General features: G+C 41.6%; 1 protein-coding gene across 1 annotated transcript in view; it reads right to left on the reverse strand.

Annotated features, from left to right (window-relative positions):
- Nucleotides 1–20,173, reverse strand: part of LOC116539496 (cytosolic carboxypeptidase 4-like) — a 435,628-nt gene that overhangs the window by 106,425 nt on the left and 309,030 nt on the right. The window contains exon 16 of the mRNA XM_032262484.1: nucleotides 15,499–15,675. Within this exon, the coding sequence (XP_032118375.1) occupies nucleotides 15,499–15,675 (177 nt within the window). The remainder of the gene's footprint in view (nucleotides 1–15,498; nucleotides 15,676–20,173) is intronic.

Consider the following 20,173-nt stretch of genomic DNA (forward strand, 5'->3'; position numbering starts at 1 on the left):
AGATCTCACTATGTTGCCCAGGCTGGTATTGAGTCCCTGGGCTCAAGAGATCCTCCTGCCTCAGCCTCTCAAAGTGTTGGGATTACAGATGTGCACCACCATATATCTGGCCCATGTGCAATAATTTATATAATTAAAAACATTAGGGGCAGGCACAGTGGCTTACATCTGTAATCCCAGCACTTTCGGAGTCTGAGGCAGGAGGATCTTTTAACATCAGGAGTTTGAGACCAGCGTTGCCAACATGGTCTCTACTAAAAATACAAAAATTAGCTGGGCATGGTGGCGGGTGCCTGTACTCCCAGGTACTCAGGAGGATGAGGCAAGAGAATCGCTTGAACCTGGGAGGCGGAGATTGCAGTGAGCCAAGATCATGCCATTGCACTCTAGCCTGGGTGACAAGAGTGAAACTCCATCTCAAAAAAAAATAAAAATTAAAAATTTTTTGAGAATCGTGTAGAACATATGTTATGTGCCTCCTTAAATTCCTTCAGATATGTCAGCTCCTGAATCCCCAGTTGTGAACTTTGCCTTAGATGCCACCAGCTCTTGGGTCCTTGTTGCACCCCTTGGGGTTGACCAAATTCCTAGAAGACTTTCTTTGCTGCTACCAGAGAGCCAGACCAGCTGTCCTTCCACCTCAAATTTTTGGCTTCTTCCACCATTTCTGGACTTGGATGAGTGGCTGCAGAAGGGACCAGATGGTACAACCCGAACATATCAGTTTAACCTTCTGGGTACACTCTTGGATTAATGGGAAACAGGAAGGTAGGGTGGTGTACAGCAAGCAGATAAATGCTCTCACCTTCCTTTTCAACTATGTACAGCCTATCCCGAAGAAGCCCACATAGCCTCGTGGACCTCATTGACTGCGTTTACCATTGCGGCAATGCAACACTCACATTCCATTCCATTTCCCTATCTCTCACTTCCATGCTTTTTTGTTTATGGTCATTTTCTGGCTCCTCCGAAAAAACAAAGTTTATGAAAATGTTTTATAAATTATAAATCATTTTGGAAAGGGAAAGTATTTTTGTTATTGTGATCTTTGGTGTTTTCAGGAATACTTGGTGGTGTATAGCCAGAATTTCGTTTGGAACAGAATAATTAAAATGGTCTTTATTTAAATTTTACTATTGTTTATCAGTCCGAGGAGTTTGAAACACTTTTTACCTTTGATTCTGTCTGCCTTCAGGGAGGTGTAGTTAATTATAAGCCTCAGAGAAATGCCAGCAGTATGTTTCAGTGTGATCCTAAAGAGGGCATGTTAGGTAAGGAGTATGCATGAGCTTACATACTCCAGTGGACTCAGGTCCAGCAGGATGCATACCCCAGCATGCAGTTCTATGGTGAGATTAGAATAAGAAAGAGGAACGAAGTAGGATGAAAGACAACTAGGATGAAAAAAAAATCAAGGACTGCCTGGCCTTGTCCTACTTTCAAAGAATTATCTTCTATTTCACCAGATGTTACCTTTCCCAGCTACACACACACACACACACACACACACACACACACACACACGCACACACACACACACACACACACGCACATACACACACAGAGTCAACATTTCCAGAAGCCTACATCATCATCTCCTTCTTCTGTGTTCTCCTATGACTTCTTCCCATACGCGGCTGTCATTGCTTACTTAATTATCTGCCTGTGTGGCTGGACTGTAAACTGTAGGAGACAGGGAAGTTGTCAGTTCCACTCCCTGTCATATTCTTGGCACTTAACTTACTGCAGGATTTTTAAAAAAACGTTTCTTGAATGGTTAATGAAAGAAAGGATGAATGAAGAATGAAGATGAAATAACCATTACCTGCCCTTGGTTATGTGCTTTTAGTTGTATATATATATATACACCCAGTCACAAACTTCAGCTTAAAACAAAGTAGATATCCGGTAAATACATGGCGACAAATTGATGAAACAATTAAATATTTACATAAAAACATCTAATTATCGGCTTCTAACAACAGGATTCAAGGTACTCTAAAATGTTCTCATTTATGTTTAGGGAATACAGGCATATAAAAAGAATCATTGCTTATTGTTAGAAATAGAGATGATTCTTAAGGCTACTCTATTAGATTGAAGAAATGGTAAAGAATGTTGAAGACCTGAACCATTATCTGCCTCTTATAGTGAGATAGAAATAATACAGGGTAGTCACAGGAGAATACACAATTCCAGGCAGCAGTGCCACATTGATGGCAGCAGCCGGTGGTCCAGAGCAGCCACTGCCATCATGCCGGCTGCAGCAGGAGGCCCAGGCGCTGGGAGTAGCTGTGGGAGCAGCGGTGGTGATGGGGGGACTCCTGTGCCCCGCACCCCTGAGGCAGCGAAATGCACTGCCCCCACCATTGCATGGCTGGGCAGGACCCGCTCCCAGGCCCAAAGGCTCTGCCACTCTGGCCCCTGGCCCCATGTTGCTGCTCTCACCAATCACCACGGCAGGAAGGGTACAGGGAGGAGGTGGACAGACTCCAGAGTCTGCTTCTGGGAGCCTTCTGGAGCCCGCCACCCCAACAACTGCCACAATGGGGCCCAGGCTGAGCTGCCAGCCAGCAGGAGAGCAGCATGCTTTGGCATGGAGAAACTGGCAGAGAGGGGCCCAGCAAGGACCTGGAGCCCCACCCCAGGCTGTGAGGAGGCGTGGCCTGGGCTGCACACTCCATGGAGCCAGTGGGAACCAGGGACAAGTGGAAGCCTTGCCCCTTCTCAGTTGGCAGAGTGGGAGCTCCACAGAGGCAGCTGCAGCCTCCTTGCTACGGCTCAGGACCTGGGCATCTCTGTGCTCTTGGGAGCCCAGGAAGGTCCCCCTTCCCTTAGCAGGCTCAGAAGTGCTGCTCCCACTGCCTGGCTTCTCCCCACTATCAACAACCATTGTAATCTCAGAGCAAAATCAGGGCCGAGCCAGGGCACTGTCACAGCCTGGCTAGATATGCACACACTCAAGGTAGTGCTGACATGCCAGACACCTGCTGGCTCTGCGCGCTCAGGATGTTGGGCACCAACAAGCATGAGACAGAGGCCAAGGGGGTGCTTAGGACAGTTGGTGCTGGCCTGCAAGCATCCCTTGGCATAAACTGCCTGGGTGTCATGAAGAGCCGCAGGAGGCAGGAGGCAGATAGCCTTCTGAGTGGAAAGAGGCAGGTCCCTAGTGAAGCCCCACCTTCAAGCCAGGGAGGGCCTGAAGCCTGGGGCTGGGCCATCAGACCCCAGACCAGAGGGGAAGCTTGTGGTGCTTTTCACTGGGCTCAATCATGGCTGCCCATGGACCAATCAGCACCCACTTCTTCCCCTCTGAGGCCAATAAAATATCTGAACTCAGCCAGACTTCAGCAGAGGACAGAGAGGATGGAGAGATGATGGGGAGGTGATGGGATGATCAGCTGCAGAGAAGAACTACCTTCTCTGCTGAGAGCTGGACTCTCATCAGGATGACCTGCCTAGCAGAGAGGAGCTATCCCTCCCTGCTGAGAACTGAAGAAACGATGATGGAACAACCAGCTGCAGAGAGGAGCTACCATCTCTACTAAAAGTTGCACACTTGTTGGGACACCCTGGCTATGGAGAGGAGCTGCCTACTGTGGGTCCCCTCTGAGCTGTTCCATTGTTTAATAAAGTTCCTCTTCATCTTGTTCACCCTCCACTTGTCTGTGAACCTCATTCTTCCTGGTCACAGAATAAGAACTCAAGACCCACTGAATGGTGAGGCTAAAAGATCTATAACACAAACAGGATTGAAACATGGCCCTTGCTAGCCATGTTGGGGGTGAAGAGCAGAAGAGAAGAGCTGTGGCCCTTCAGGGATCCCAGACCTGGGAGCTTCCTAGGCCAGGGTTGTGAGTCCATCTTTGGGGCTCTGAGGTTCCTAGGGTCTCCAAACTTTGGGGTGCCACCACATTCCCCAGTGCCAGCCAGAGAAGCTGCTTGTGGTGCACCTGGTCCAGCCGCAGCTTTGCCGAGAGCCAGCATTTATACCAGCACCTGGAGCTGCTTGCCCCACGGCATCAGCCAGCGTGTCTTATTGTGCAATGGCCCGACCACATGCTGCTCACACACCCCTCGCTGTTCCATGCCTGACTTGCCCTTGGCAGGCATGGGATCCAGGCCAGTAGCATGAGCCAAGTGCAGGCTGCCAGGCCAAGTGGGTGGAACAAGCATATAGGGCCCAAGCAAAACTTGGACAAAGGTGCCTCCAGCCACAGAGGTTTCCGGCCAGAAAAGCGACACCCCAAAGACCCATAACAACATGACTAGCAAAAGGAACTTGAAATAGCTGTAGAAGCTGGGGCTGAAAAACACCCTGAGAAAGTTTGTGGACCAAGCTACCTAAGACCGGCTAGATCCAACTGGCTAGACCCAACATGATGTTGGATTTGACCTAGGCTTCTCCTAGAATGTCATTTTGTGCTCATAAACATACTAAATTATACACTCATGGGCACCGTGACAGTTCCGGGAATACCCAGATTTCGGTGTAAAAACGGGTGCCACCACAGTTCTGAGAAATCTTTACTTTTTCCAAGAATCTTCACAAATATCCCACTCCTTGGTTAAAGACACCCATACAGGCAGCAGCGGCAAACGCCTTTGCATGTGACGCTCTCTTGAGTAAGCCTCTACTCCCCTTTCTTATGTACTTTTCACTTTGCAATAAATCTCTGTATTTTCCATATTTTCTGCCTCATCCTTGATTTCCTTCTCAAGACGGTGTCAAGAGCCTGGACAACACCCAGGGTCAAGGCCCTACCTCCCCACTCTTTGACCAGTATCAATAGTCAAAGAGGATATTATGGTTTGGGGTCCACTCCATATAGTACAGAGAGAATACCCCATGATAATTCTTCATATCCTGGACTCTGACCTTCTCAGAACATTTGTATGGAAACGCTACTCTAAGCATCCCAGGTTGGGCCAATCCTTTTTCCCTACACTGCAAGATAAATACAACTCTGGATTAAGTCAATGCTTTCTTTGATTTTATTTGTCTGTTCCTTAAGAGTATCTGGCTTATTGCATTTATAATAGTCACACGGGAGAGTAAGATTTACAGAGATAAAAACCATCCTTTCTTCTTCTTGGTCATTTGAAGCCAAATGATTTTTTAAAGGATCATAGGTCCTCTGAGGTTCATAAGATTATCCCAAGTGCCAGATTTTCTCCTTATTTTTCATAGAAGGAACAATTTTCTACAATGGGCATTTAAATTTCATGGTTCCCAGGGCTTTTGTAATCCCAGGAAAGATCCCTGCTGGCAACCTTATTAGCATCTCTGCCTCTTGATTTTTATTTAATTCCTTTTAATATTCTACCATTATGCTGACAGACATTATAGAACTGAGGGCAACGGAATGAGGACAATATTTCACTGCATCATTAAGACTGCAGTAAGTTAATAAACTGTTCATAATGTGCTTTGAGATCATATATGAAGAGATTTTTGTTGGAAAAAAAAAAAAAGCAAACACAGAGAACGGCAAGGCAACACTTGAATTACAGCTAATAAGGAAGGAGAGAGTGTCAACATAAATGGCCCAAATACTATTTCTACTAAAATGATAGATTAGCATTTGGATTTCTTTTTATTTCCTTGTTTTCTTTTTCTCCGACACAGAGTCTTGCTCTGCTGCCCAGGAGTTCAGTGACATGACCTCAGTTCACTGTAACCTCAGCCTCCCAAGTAGCTGGGACTACAGGTACATGCCACCATAGTCAGCTGATTTTAAATTTTTTTGTAGAGATGGGTCTGCCTATATTGCCCAGGCTGGTCTCAAACTTCTGGGCTCAAGTGATCCTCCCATCTCAGCCTCCCAAAGTGTTAGAATAACAGGCATGTGCCACTGTACCCAGCAGCATCTGGATTTCATATTTGTATTTAAAAAAAATAAAATGGCATTTTCCAAAAACTGCTATTTGGAAAATTGTCCTCTTTTCCCAGCCTTTGAGAAGGAAAAGGTATTAGAGAATATGGGAGTGAAAAAAAAAAAACAGTTTATGTAACATTAAATGTTGGCATAGATGAACAAAGTATCTCATACTGGGGATTATTTATTTTCAACTTTTAAATCACATTTATAATATATACAGCATTTTATTCTGGGTAAAAAAAAATTTCTAGGAACAAGGTCCTTGCCTTAACAGAAAAGTTAGGGCTCCCCAACTTCCTGTACTTGACTCTTCACCGTTTCCAACCTACCTAGCCTCTTTGACCAAGCGTGCTGAAAACCCATGTTTCTCAAATTTATGGAAAACCTGGATCACCTGGAGATCTGGTTTAAAATGCAGATTCAGTAGGTGGGGCCTGGGAGTCTGCATTTCCAGTAAATCCCAGGTGCTGCTGATGTCCTGCTCCAGGACCTAAACAACCACTTTTGAGAAAGAGCATCCTGAGAAGATTAGCATCCCATGCAGTCACAGAAGATTTAGACTGCTTAATCCAATACACATTTAATGATATGAATCATTGTTCTTGTGCTAATTGATAAGCAGGCAGAAATAGGGATTTACAGCCTCCATTCGATTTTCACAAAGCCAAGCCAAGCACTTCTGGAGCTGATTTAAGAGCGAAAACTAGGAGGCTGCGAAGGGTTCTCTAGAGATCCTACAATCAATAAGTTGAGGCACGATCTCTTAATCTTTTTGGGGGATCACTCACCCTTTTAAGAATATCTTTAGAAATGCAGGTATTCTCCCCAGAAAATGTACACAGAGCAAGCAAATCATTTTAGATATATCTGTCCTTAAACTCTTGAAAGTCCACATAAGAAAACTGTTCAAAGATACTGATTTTAAAATATCCTGACCTGGAAGTGTCCCAGGAGCTAGAGAAAACAAAGAAACAAAGACATCTTGAAGCTCTCATGTGATATCAGTTTCTTATAGTAGAATTAAGTTAATTACCTAAAAGCATGGATGAAGAATTAAAAAGTAAAAGTGGGAGCAGAAGGAGCATTTGAGACTTCACAACAAAAGTCATGGGAATTTTTCTACAGCCCAAAGAAGATCAGAAGCAAGAGAAGAAAAACCAAAACCTGTCTCAAAACCATCTTACCTTTTACATCTGGTCTGACTATCCTGCCTCAGCCTCTCAATAACTGGCCTCTGGGCTGTTGGGCTCCGAATGTCCAGAGAACTTGAAAAACTGTAGATTCCTGGACCATGCTCCAGATCAGGAAATTGCTGGACACTGAGTTCAGACATTTTTGCAATGGAAACGTTTGCAATTCATAAACTCCCAAGTGATTCTTTTTTTTTTTTTTTTTTTGAGACGGAGTTTCACTCTTGCTACCCAGGCTGGAGTGCAATGGCGTGATCTCGGCTCACTGCAACCTCCGCCTCCTGGGTTCAGGCAATTCTCCTGCCTCAGCCTCCTGAGTAGCTGGGATTACAGGCACGCGCCACCATGCCCAGCTAATGTTTTGTATTTTTAGTAGAGACGGGGTTTCACCATGTTGACCAGGATGGTCTCGATCTCTTGACCTCGTGATCCACCTGCTTCGGCCTCCCAAAGTGCTGGGATAACAGGCGTGAGCCGCTGCGCCCGGCTTCCCAAGTGATTCTTACGCACATTAAAGTTTGAGGTGGTCCTCAAGCTCTCCTCAGATTACGTTAGTGAAAGTAAGACACCTCCTCCCCTTATTCAAAGATCAACAAAAGATCAAAATTATATTACTCTGTAGGTTACTTATAAAAATAATTTTGAGAAGAGTGATCCAAAATATTTTTTGAGTTGTGCTCATAATTGGAATAGACTTTTAAATTCAGCAGTCCTTGGGGAAATTTCAATCTGTTTCCTGCCCTGCCTCCACTCCTCACATCTTTCTTTCTCTCCTCCTAGAAGAAGGCTCACAGATTGTCATCCTCCCCTTCCCTCTTCTGGGACTTCCATACAAATTAGCTAATATAGATTATGCAGCACAGGAACTTTGATAGATAGAATAAATGAGTGGATGATAAAGGAAATGTCTAAATGATACATATAGACATGACTTTGATGGAGCTAAGCCTGCAAATATAGGTATATGGATATTAGTGTCTATAAAAGCCAAAATCTGGTTCTCATCCCTGGCTGCATATTATGCTTTTTAAAATCTCTGAGTCTTACTCTCAAACCCCAAAGTTTCTAATTAGGAAGGTTAGAATAAGATGATTATGGTTAAGAGTTGGAGCTTAAGTGTCTTTACCTAAAATGAAAAAGAAAACCACCATGAATAATCCTAATAAAAATACAAACAGTGAACATGTATTGAGTTTTTACTGTGAAAATGGTGATAAATATTTTATAGGCAGTAGCTCATTCCGTCCTTACAGCATCTCCATGAAGTAGAAACTATGAGGAGCGTCATGCTTACCACTAAAGCTCATAAAAGTCAGGAACTATCTCAAGGTCACAGCTGTGAAATATAGAGTTCTCCCTGGAACTCTACATCTGACATAGGAGCCTATACTAAACAATCAACTCTGCTTGCTTGTATAATTAAAAAACACTGATACGTATGCACGTTTGTGTATATATGTGTGATATGTTCATATACCTGTGTGTTGGAGAGGAAGAATCCTCCCTCTCTCTCTCTCTCTCTCTCTCTCTCTCTCTCTGTGTGTGTGTGTGTGTGTGTGTGTGTGTGTGTGTGTGTGTGTGTGTATCCTGATACAGAGGCAATTCTGCAGTTCAGGACACTCTTAGGGAAGAGAAGTGTCCCATCTGGGCTGTGCAAGTCCAAAGAACTGTGTGAAAGCAATAGTTCTCTGATGAGACAAGAAGAAAAGTCAAGAGGAAGTGAAATGAGAAAAGGAAGCAACCTAGGAGGTTGCCTGATAAGAATGAATTGGTTGTTTCACTGAAGATCTACTCTGCTCCCCATTCCCCCTGCTGATAGAGAGCTGCCAATTCATGCATTCCATTCTTCTCAGCCCACTTTGCATCCTCTGGAAAGGTGAAATAAAGACCAGCCAGGATAAAATGAAAAGGCGAGGGGAAATAGTGGATAGAACAGCCAAAGTCACCTGACAACTAGCTAATTGGTGCTAAAAGGAGAGCACTTTTCTCCCTGTGAAAATGTGCATACTCAAGATAAATTGCAGAAGATTTTTAAGGGCTTCACATTACACTGGGTCACCCGGGTCTGGGTGATCCGTAAGACCCTTGGATACCCAGCAAAGGCAGACTTTGTCAGTATAATGTAGCAGAAACCATGCCTATCTTTTAGTTCCAATTCTGTCTTCCTATGATTCATAAGATAACTGTGACCCAGGGAAGTTAGGTGACTCACCTGTTGCTACAGATCGGCTTAATGACAGCGAAGTGCAGAGGTGAGTCTCCTGCCTCCAAAACTTCTAGCTGTGGGACTTTGAGCAAGTTACTTAACCTCTCTGAGTGGCCTCATTTGTAAAATAGGAATAATGAGAATAACGATAAAACTGGTTTTGTCGTGCTTTGTTATACAACAGCAGACATGAGGTAATTTACGAGATGTAAAGGGCTTGGCACACAAAAAGTGTGACTGACCTGTTTGTTATCATTATTGCTACCTTAACATTGTGTATTGTAACACTGGAGCTGCCTTCATCAGCACCAATACATGCTATGAGTCTCAAACTTGTCTTCCAAGATGTTCCAAGAAGATCTGAAACTTTTCATTTTTCCTCATCATGTTATAACATATTTAGGGTTTCACCGCATAGCAATATGGAGACAGAAATAAAAACCTTCCCTAATTCTTGGAGAGAATTTTGCATTTTCTTGTTTGACCCAGTCTGTTAGGTTCAATGGTATCTTCCCCAATACCCAAATTTATCTCCTTCTTAAAACGTCAGAATGTGAGCTTACTTGGAAATAGGGTCATGGCAGATATAATTTTAGAAAGAAGACATATATGAGGCCAACAAACATATGAGAACATGCTCATCATCACTGGTCATTAGAGAAATGCAAATCAAAACCACACTGAGATACCATCTCACGCCAGTTAGAATGGCGATCATTAAAAAATCTAGAGACAACAGATGCTGGAGAGGATGTGGAGAAATAGGAACACATTTACACTGTTGATAGGAGTGTAAATTAAGTCAACCATGTGGGAGACAGTGTGGCAATTACTCAAGGATCTAGAAATAGAAATTCCATTTGACCCAGCAATCCCATTATTGGGTATATACTCAAAGGATTATAAATCATTCTACTATAAGGACACATGCGCACGAATGTTCATTGCAGCACTGTTTACAATAGCAAAGACCTAGAACCAACCCAAATGCCCAGTGATGATAGACTAGACAAAGAAAATGTGGCACATATACACCATGGAATACTATACAGCCATGAAAAATGAGGAGTTTGTGTCCTTTGTAGTGACATGGATGAATCTGGAAACCATCATTCTCAGCAAACTGACACAAGAACAGAAAATCAACCACTGCATGTTCTCACTCATAGGCGGGTGTTGAACAATGAGAACACATGGACACAGGGAGGGGAGCATCACACACTGGGGTCAGTTGGGTGGGGGGTGCTAGGGGAGGGACAGCGGGGTGGGGAGGGATAACATGGGGAGAAATGCCAGATATAGATGACGGGACATGGAGGCAGCAAACCACCTTGCCATGTATGTACCTAAGTAACAACCCTGCATGATCTTCACATGTACCCCAGAACCTAAAGTACAATTAAAAAAAAAAAAAAGATGAGGTCATCCTGGGGTAAGGTGGGATCTTATTCCAATATGTCTTCTTCTTCTAAGAAGAAGGGGGGAGACACAGAGACGGAGGCTCACAAGTAGAGAAGGAAATGTGACGACACAGGAAGAAATTGCAGTGGCGCTTTGCCAAAAAAAAAACACCAAGGATTTCTGGCAATACAAGAAGCTGAAAGAAAGGCATGAAACAGTTGCCTTTAGAGAGAACACAGGACTGCCAACACCTTGATTTCAGACTTTCATCTTCTGTGAGAGAACAAATTTATGTTGTTTTTAGCCATCAAGGTTGTGGTAATCTGTTACTGCAGCCACAGAAAATAAATACACCCAGCCCACATTCTGGAATACTGCAAGAAGCCCTGCTCTGATCTGCAGTCTCTAGCTCTGTAGTAGAGGACTCTGCTCCCTAAACAGCTAAAGCAAGTGGAATGAATGAAGGGGCACTGGGAGCCTTGAACACAGAGTTCCGATGACTGAATTTCCTATATGAAATTTATTCCTACGAAACCATCTGCAACAATTTAAGTGCTTAGTTCCAGCGTGCATGCTTTCTAATCTAAGCCTTTTTGAAATACTGTTATAAGTTGTTTACAGCAGGAAACAGCCTCTGAGATGCTGAGATTTGCTGAGGACTTTTGGGGAGTGCCTGTTGTAACAATACCTATGAGTTACTACGGAAATAAAGTTGGGCAGAGAGGGAGGTTCAGCTGCAAGGGAATTGCAGCAGAGGTGACAGCTGATCCTGGAGGGAGCTCTAGAACTGGAATGGCCCTTTGGAGTCATTCCCAACTGAGGCAAAGTGGGTGGGATTTCTACAAGTTATAGATCTAAGTGTATGATCTAGCAACAGAGACTGTATTTTGTACCTGCACAGATCAGCTATTGGATGTAGGCTGCCGGTGGGGAGGAGCCACAGCATTGGGCAAGATGGGGTCCTTTAGTTACAAGTAATTCCTGGTTATAGAGACAGCAAGGGAAATGAGTGCTTGGGTCCTAAGGAGGGACCTCAAGGACGGACTGCAGCATCTACTACGTGTATGGATGGAAGTCTTTCTGCCTAATTATCATCTGTTATTAGAAAGTGGCAATAAGAGATTCCACACCTGGAATGGAATTACCTTACTTTGGGGAATAATCCATTGGGTGTTCCCAAGTCTTTTCTAGTGATAGGTCTGAGAGGTCGCAGCCCTGCATTATTATGCTTTGCCTTCTTTCACCCACACATTTCCATCTCCACCCATTGTAACTACTCTTAAAATCTCAATTTTTAGAATAGCATCTGATCACATTTGGACCACAATAATTTCTTCTCTTCTACTTACCGAAGGACAGCAAGGATAATCATCTGACTGCTTGGAAATTGCCATTCATTCACTTGTTCACTTATTTACTCACTTGCCAGCCATTATACATTCTTTTTACTGCATTTTAGGTTTTAGGGTACATGTGAAGAACATGCAAGATTGTTGCATAGGTACACACATGGCAGTGTGATGTGCTGCCTTCCTCTCCATCACCTATATCTGGCATTTCTCCCCATGCTATCTCTCCCCAACTTACTAACTAAGCATTGAGTGTAAAAAACTGAAAGAAGATATTGTAAAAGGCCTTACTCACCATGATGAAGAGTTAGATTTTATCGAGACACAGTGTAGATACTTAGAAGGATTATGGGCATACTGTGACTCGAATAGATTTGGGTATTAAAGGAGCCCTCACGGGTGGTAGAGAGGATGAACTGCAGGCAGGTCCCACAATACAAGGATGCAGCTTGCAGATAAAGAATTTAAAAACAAGTTGGGTAACTCTCCAAATCTCAGCTGAGTTAGTATCTTCTGTCCGTCTCTAAGATCCACTTCGCTGTCCAAGTTAGCAGTGTTGTAAGGAGCAGGTCAACAGCCTGCTTGGGTAGAGGGACTTACATCCTCCTTCTAAGCCACCAGTAGTCCCCGGGGCCCAGCCACATGCCTTTGTGTATGCAAACACACCATGTATGTGACCTCAGGTCACAAACACTCAGTGTGAAGCCCACAGCTGTCCACACAGACTGGATGCCTCTGAAAAATGAGCCCTCAAAGGACGCATCATTACATTATGGCTTTTCCCTTAACAGCCTCAAAAGCTTTGGGCCCGTCCCTAATAGGTAAAGTAAATCTCTCAGTGGGTGGGATTTCCATATTAAATACAAGTTATAGATCTACATGTATGACCTAGCAATAGAAACTGTATCCCAGAGAAACAAAAGCAGGATAATTTTTTTCTAATTAGCCAACTATAGACTGGATAATAGAAGAGAAAATATCATATTAATAATCATTATTTTAAGGTAATAGCTTATGTTCTTTAATGCAGTTCCAATATAAATGTCACTGTAAGAAATGATATATCATTTCAATACTAACAAATCAGGTACTTAGTGAGCTGGGGCAAAAATGATTGGAACTACTTTAAAGCTGCATTAACCAGAGAAACTGCAAAAATATTTATATTCTTATGAAGGAAGGAAAGAATGCCCCTCATGGGTGTATTTAAGTATCCTCCATCTTTTGGATAAATGGTAATGCTAAACAAAAAACGGAAAGATGACCTTAAAATAATAACCTCAAGACTCAACTGGGACTCAGCTTCCCAATGTACAAAAAGCATTTGCAATATGTTCAGATGGAAATTTCTATGCTGCTTTATAGCTCATAGGCTTCATTATATACCTCACGCAACCATCACCAAAACACCCAACTCCAGGCTGGCCTCCTTCCCATGGGTGGGCCCTCCCATATGTAAAATTACTCACCACCCCCTTGTTGACTGCCTGTGATTCTGTTCAGTTACTCAATGATGTTTGTAAGGACAGGCAAACAAAGAGAAGGAGAAAACCAATACATTCAGAGAGGTGTTTCATATAGAGAACGGGATTGTTAAACCAAACCCAGGTCTGGCACTGTTAGGGCTTTCTCTAGCCAGTTCTCCCTCCATTCTTCCTTCTAGCGACCCCATGAAAACTCCATTTGGAAAATTTCACAGGATAAATGGTGTGCCAATACGTGAAGGCAATCTATTGGGTGAGACCTTCCATTCTTTGTCCTCTCCAACAGCCTCTATGTACATTGCACGGAAGAGAGTTGGTGAGGGCCTGAACCTATGAGTTATTCAGTTTTCAAACAGTTCTGGAGGACTTTGAGTTTCCAGTTGATTTATTATGAATGACATTGATACTTATGTGACTAGAAGCTGTTAGTTTGAATCGGTGCTTAGAGAAACAAACTCAATGAAAGTTACCAAGCCAATAAATCTCCGACGAGTTACATGGATTTGTCTTTTAAACAAATGACAGGCCCCTTCCCATCAAGACACATACAAACAGAGAGACACAAACCTATGTCCGTAATGCCTTAAAGTCACAATATTTCAAGCATATTTTTTTCTGATCTTATAGGTTTTGAATGACAAGGGAGTGAACAGATTCCTGATTATATAACTTCCAAGTACATTCACATATGTGTTTTCTTTTAGTCCTTACAAAATCTTGTATAGTAGGATAAAAGGCGTTCTTATTAAAATCTGCATTTGATATATGAAAAACATAGGTTCCTAGAAGTACGTAGCTTTCAACCCTGCTTGTAAGTAAAAGAGTGAGATCTCTTGATGCCCAATCTCATGCTCATCCAATGATTTCGACTCTTCTTATTCTTCATTTACATTAATGGGGGTGAATAGGACTAATTCAGACTAAGAATTTATTAATTCAGTAACATAACAATTCTTTGAAACAAGTCTTTAGGCTACGTGGCTATTTGACAGACGTAATAATCAAAATGGGTGGTTCAGTAGCCTGGAATTTTAAAAAATCTTTGACCAGGTGGGAAGTTACATAATGTGCATCACCTGTCACTCCCTGTACTCTCTTTGGTAACTAACGGAGTTCTACAAGCTCAGGACTGCATAGATGCCAAGTGCATCCTAGCTGTTCCAGGAGACTATCAAAGCCAACAGCGAGCTTCGTGCTGGTGAGATCCAGGTATTCCTGGGGTTGAATGGGAGTCACCAAGGAGCACTCTGTCAGCTTGCCTAAGAAATTTACAAGAGTCTATTACCTTGGCACTGTCAAAATGTCCCTTATTTATGTTCCTCTATGGGGGAGTGGGAAAAGCAGCCAGAACAGCCTGCTGTAGCAGCTATCCAGCTGCTCATGCAGTTAATATAGCTGTAGAAAGAACGTGATTTATACAAAAGCACTTTCTCTCAACACTAGCATATGAGTCCGAGACCCACTCATTCTGGGAGATCCACACCATGCACACACACTTTTGTGTGCTCTGGAAACCACAGGATAACAAAGAGAGCTACAGAATTAGATCGGTGCAGAAGGCAGAAGAAACACAACAGATATATGTACCAACAATATCTACAGCCTGACCTATGCCCTTATGATGTACATGGAATTAGTCTACTTGTTGCAGAAGGCAAGATTTTTATGCAAGTAACAGATCCAGGCAGGCAGAGGTTCTATAAAAGTAGAAGATGCATGTCAAAGAGAGGCTCCCTGCTGCTTGCTGGCGAGGGGAGCTGATGGAGGAACCAAACTGGAAAGCATGCACGCATTGCTTCCAGGATCAACACAGATGATCCTGCAGGTGAAAGCAATTGTCGAATCAGTTTTTCAAGGCAAGGGAGCAGGACCAGGCTCTACTTGGAGCCTTCTTCCCCTTTTAGGTGAGAAAGCAGGAATGCGCTATCTGTAATTTCTGTGTATTGTTGCTGGACAGAAAGCATGGTGTCCTGAAGCCTCACATACCTGATAGGGGCCCTGGTTACAGCCGCAGTAGCTGCTTTCCATGGTGTAGCTTCTGGACACCCCGATCTCTCTCCACACCACTACCCGGGCAGTGGAGGCTCGAGATTTCTCGATGAGAAAGCTGCAGCTGCTCATTGTGAATGCTGGCGCTAGTTTATCAAGGATTTTGGGAAGAGTCTACAATAAAAAAAAATATCAAACTATGATTAGTTGTGGGTGACTAGGGATAGTCATCATAAAAATAGCTTCTCAACATTGTTAAGCATCTATATATAAAATACTTAATATATGTTGCTTTAAATCATTTATTAACCCCAAGAAATGGCTATCAATTTTTAAAAATCATTTTGCAGATGAGGAATCATGCTTACAAAAGTTAGAAATAGGCCGAGCATGGTGGCTCATGCCTGTAATCCCAGCACTTTGGGAGGTTGAAGTTGGTGGGTGGATCACCTGAAGTCAAGAGTTTGAGACCAGCCTGACCAACATGGTGAAAACCCATCTCTACTCAAAATACAAAAAATAGCTGGGTGTGGCGGCGGGTGCCTGTAATCCCAACTACTCAGGAGACTGAGGTAGGAGAATCACTTGAACCCAGGAGACAGAGATTGCAATGTGCTGAGATTGCACCACTGCACTCCAGCCTGGGAGACAACGTGAGACTCCATCTCCCCCTCCCCACAAAAAAGAAAAGTTAGAAATGAATAGCTTAAGTCCAGAAAACTATGAAGTTGCTAGAGAGGTATCCAGATGCCAATGTGGCTACCTCCATAATCTTTCAATTCCACTTTTCTGCGTTGCCATGGACCAAGGTTGCACACACACAGTTGGCCTCATACATGAATGAGTTGAGATTATGGAAAGCCTCAGATTTCACAGGAACCTGAAATTTACAGACTACATCCAGCCTCACTGTTACTTAGCAGGGTCAGACTAGGGACTGTAAACTTATTTCAGAAGGCCAGAGGGGCCAGTGATGATTCTGGAGAAGCAGCACATATAGTTCACTTCTTTCCTAAGAATACATAATTGCCAAAATGAACTTTTTAGTCTCATCTTCCAAGACAAAAATCTGCGGCTCGATCAATTATGAAACTCCTGAAAGCCCATTCTCTCTGGGTTCATATATTCTACCCTTTCTTGTGGTAAAAATATTTTATTTTTGACCACTTAATCTCCATTTAGAAGGCATCTCTAGACTCTCCACACCCTGATTGACAGAGAGGGAGCTTCCAGCCACTGGACCTCCTCCCCAGAGTACAATGACTCAGAGTTGATAGTACACACAGTCTTGAGTCAGCAGAAATACTGCACGTAGACAGTCCCAGAACTTCTGTGACATGAGCAAGAAGGGTGCTCTCATTTTAGTGTTGGCAGAATATGCATAAACTAACACATCATTTAAAATTATGTACATTAGACAATAGTGAAGTTTTAGCCTTTTAGACAAATTATGGGGGGAAAGAGAAGCCTAACACGTTAATGAGAATATAAATGAAAGAAGTTTTGTTAATTTCTGGAACATTGAGCAAATCTCTTAATGTCTCTTGTACTTACTGTCCTCATGTTAAATGTAACTGTTAATTATAATTATTAATTTTTGATAAATTATATGAATAAATTAACATAATTGTAATTTACTATGATCTCTAAATTCCTACATAGCCTTCAGACCCACAGATCATCTGAGAAGGGGAAATGGAACGCTAATGTTATCTTCAGTTGAGTGTCTACAATTGCCTCCTAACTGGTTTCATCATATCCACTCTTGTCCCTCCCTTCCTATAATCCCTCAATCTATTTGTTCCTTCAAAGGGCTCATTACAATTACAATTAAATTATTGTGTATGTATTAGTTGTTTATTTTCTATCTTTCCGGAAGCCTAGAAGTTCCATGAGGGCAGGTCTGTGTCTTAGTCACGAAAGAATACCAACACATTGAGCAGTATGTTGCTCTTAGAAGATACTCCGTAATTATTCGCTAAAATAAATAGAATCTGCTAGTCCACACCCCTGGGGAGCTGCTCAAATAGACATAAATATATTGTTTCTCCTTCCTACAACTAAAGTGTTCAAGAATATTTGAAAATCGTTTTAACCTATCATTGGCTTACCATGTTGCAAAAGTTTACTCTTAACAGAGTTTAAGTGAATTTTCCTTTTTTACTTAAGTGAATGTATTTTTTTCTTTTGTAGGTTGTATCTCTTTAAAAAAAAAAAAAGGCTTTATTTAAAGCAGTTTTAGGTCCACAGCAAAATTGAGAAGGAAGATGCAGAGATTTTCCATACGCCCCCTGCTGCCGTACGTGCATGGAATGCCCTCATCATGGGCATCCCTCAGCAGAGTGGTAGGTTTGTTGTAACCGCTGAACCTGCATTGAAACATCATCACTCAAAGTCTATAGTTTACATTGAGGATTCTCTTCAGTTTTGGTGTTGTACACCTTATGAGTTTGAAAAACTGTACAATGATGTCTACTCAATATTACAGTATTACCCAAAATAGTTTTACTGCCCTAAGAATCCCCCGTGCTCCACCTACTTATCCTTCTGTCCTTCCTTCCAAACTCCTGGGAACCCCGATCTTTTTAGTCTCCATAGTTTTGCTTTCTTCAGAATGTTATACCCCTGGAAATATAATATGCAGCCTTTTCAGGTTGTTTTCTGTAATTTAGTAATATCCATTTAAGGTTCTTCCACATCTCTTCGTGGCTTGACAGCTCATTCCTTTTCAGCACTGAAAAATACTTTATTGTCTGTTTAGAACAAATATTGGGCTGTAGCTGTCTTTTCCTGTGATGTTCTCTTTTTGGCTTTGGTATCAGGGTAACACAGATCTCATAAAATGAGTTGGCAAGTGTTTCTCCTCTACTTTCTGAAAGAATGTTTTTTATAATTAGCACTATTTTGTTCTTCAGAGTTTGACAGAATGTATCAACCAAATGATCTGGGCCTAGACTTCCATTTGTGGGAAGAGTTTTCATTACCAATCCTTTTTTCCACTTAAAATAAACCTCATCAGATTGTCTATGTCTTCTTGAGTCAGTTTTGGTAATCTATGTCGTCCTAAGAATGTATTCATTTGTTGGTATATAGTTGTTAATGATATTCTTTTCTACTCTGTAAAATCTGTAGTGATGTCCTTTCTTTCAATCCTGATTTTGGTAATTTGTATCTTCTTTCTTTTCTTGGTCTGTCTAGCTGAAGGATGATCATTTTGTTGACCATTTCAAGAAACCAAACTATGAATTACTGAATGAAAAGCATGTTCTTTATGGATTCTCTATTGTTCATATAATTTTGATTTCACTGAATTACTTTGGCTTTTATTTTGTTCTTTCTTATATTTTGGAATTTATTTGTATTTCTTTTTCTTGTTTCTGAATGTGAATAATTAGGTTACTGATTTTAGATCTTTCAGCATTTCTAAATATTCTAAGTTACAAAGTTCGCTGTATGTACTACTTTTGCTGTGTACTAAAAATGTTGACATATTGAGTTTTTACTTTTATTCAGTTAAAGATATTTTCTCATTCCCTTTGGATTTCCACTTTGATCCATAAGTTAATTTGATACAAATTGTTTAATTTCCAAATATTCAGTGATATCCCAGATTTCTTATGAAAGTTGATTTATAATTTAATTCTGTTGTGTAGGTGAATATTCTGTGCATGGTTTCAGCCCCTTAAAATATATTGAGATTTATTTTATAGCCTATTATCGGGTCTATCCTGGAGAATTTTTGATGTGCACTCAAAAAGAATATATATAGTTTTGTTTTGAAATGAACTGTTATTTATATGAGTTAGGTGAGGTATTCTCTATACTAAATTTCTGTTTGGTTATTCTATCACTAACTGAGAGAGGATTACTAAAATATTCAAGTATTATTATTAAATTTTAAATGCCTCCTTTCCATTTTTTCTTCTTGTATTTCAGAGTATATATATTCACATACATTTATAATTGTTATGCCTTGCTGATTAACTATTTCTTTCAGTGTTATGAATTGCCCTCTCAGCCCTGGTAATATTTCATTTTTAGTGTTTAGTTTATGTCAATACAACCACTCCATCTTTATTAAGGTTATCATTTGCATGGTGTATCTTTTTCCATCTTTTAACTTTCAACTTCTTTGCATTATCGAATTTATAGACAATGTGTAATTGAACCTATTTTTAAAATCTGGTCTTACAACCTCTGCCTTTGAAATGAAGGGTTTGTTCATTCATATTTAATGTCATCATTGGTATTTTGGGATTTACATTTGCTATTTTGTTGTTTGTTTCTATATGCCTCGTGTATTTTTTTGTTCCTCCTATATTATCTTCTTCTCTGACATCATATCTGCTCTGACATCGTATCTTTTACAGACATTTATTTTCCTCTCTTTTTGGGCCTCCCGTTACAAGGTGGTTGATATGCTTTATGTTATCCTATAGGTCTCCACAGCTCTTTAATTTTATCTTATTTTCTCTGTTCTTTTCATTAAATAATTTGAAGTTAGTCATCAAATTAACTGATTCATTTTCTACTATCTTGCCATCTCAAATCTGCTGACAATCCCATCTAGTGAATTTTTTCTGTTGGTTATATTTTTCAACACTGCCCCCTTCCTTCCTTCCCTCCTTCCTTCCTTCCTTCCTTCCCTTCCTTCCTTCCCTTCCTTCCTTCC

This window comes from Sapajus apella, unplaced genomic scaffold, assembly GCF_009761245.1.
Source record: "Sapajus apella isolate SASKATOON/1434 unplaced genomic scaffold, GSC_monkey_1.0 scaffold129, whole genome shotgun sequence".
In the NCBI taxonomy this organism is placed as follows: domain Eukaryota; kingdom Metazoa; phylum Chordata; class Mammalia; order Primates; family Cebidae; genus Sapajus; species Sapajus apella.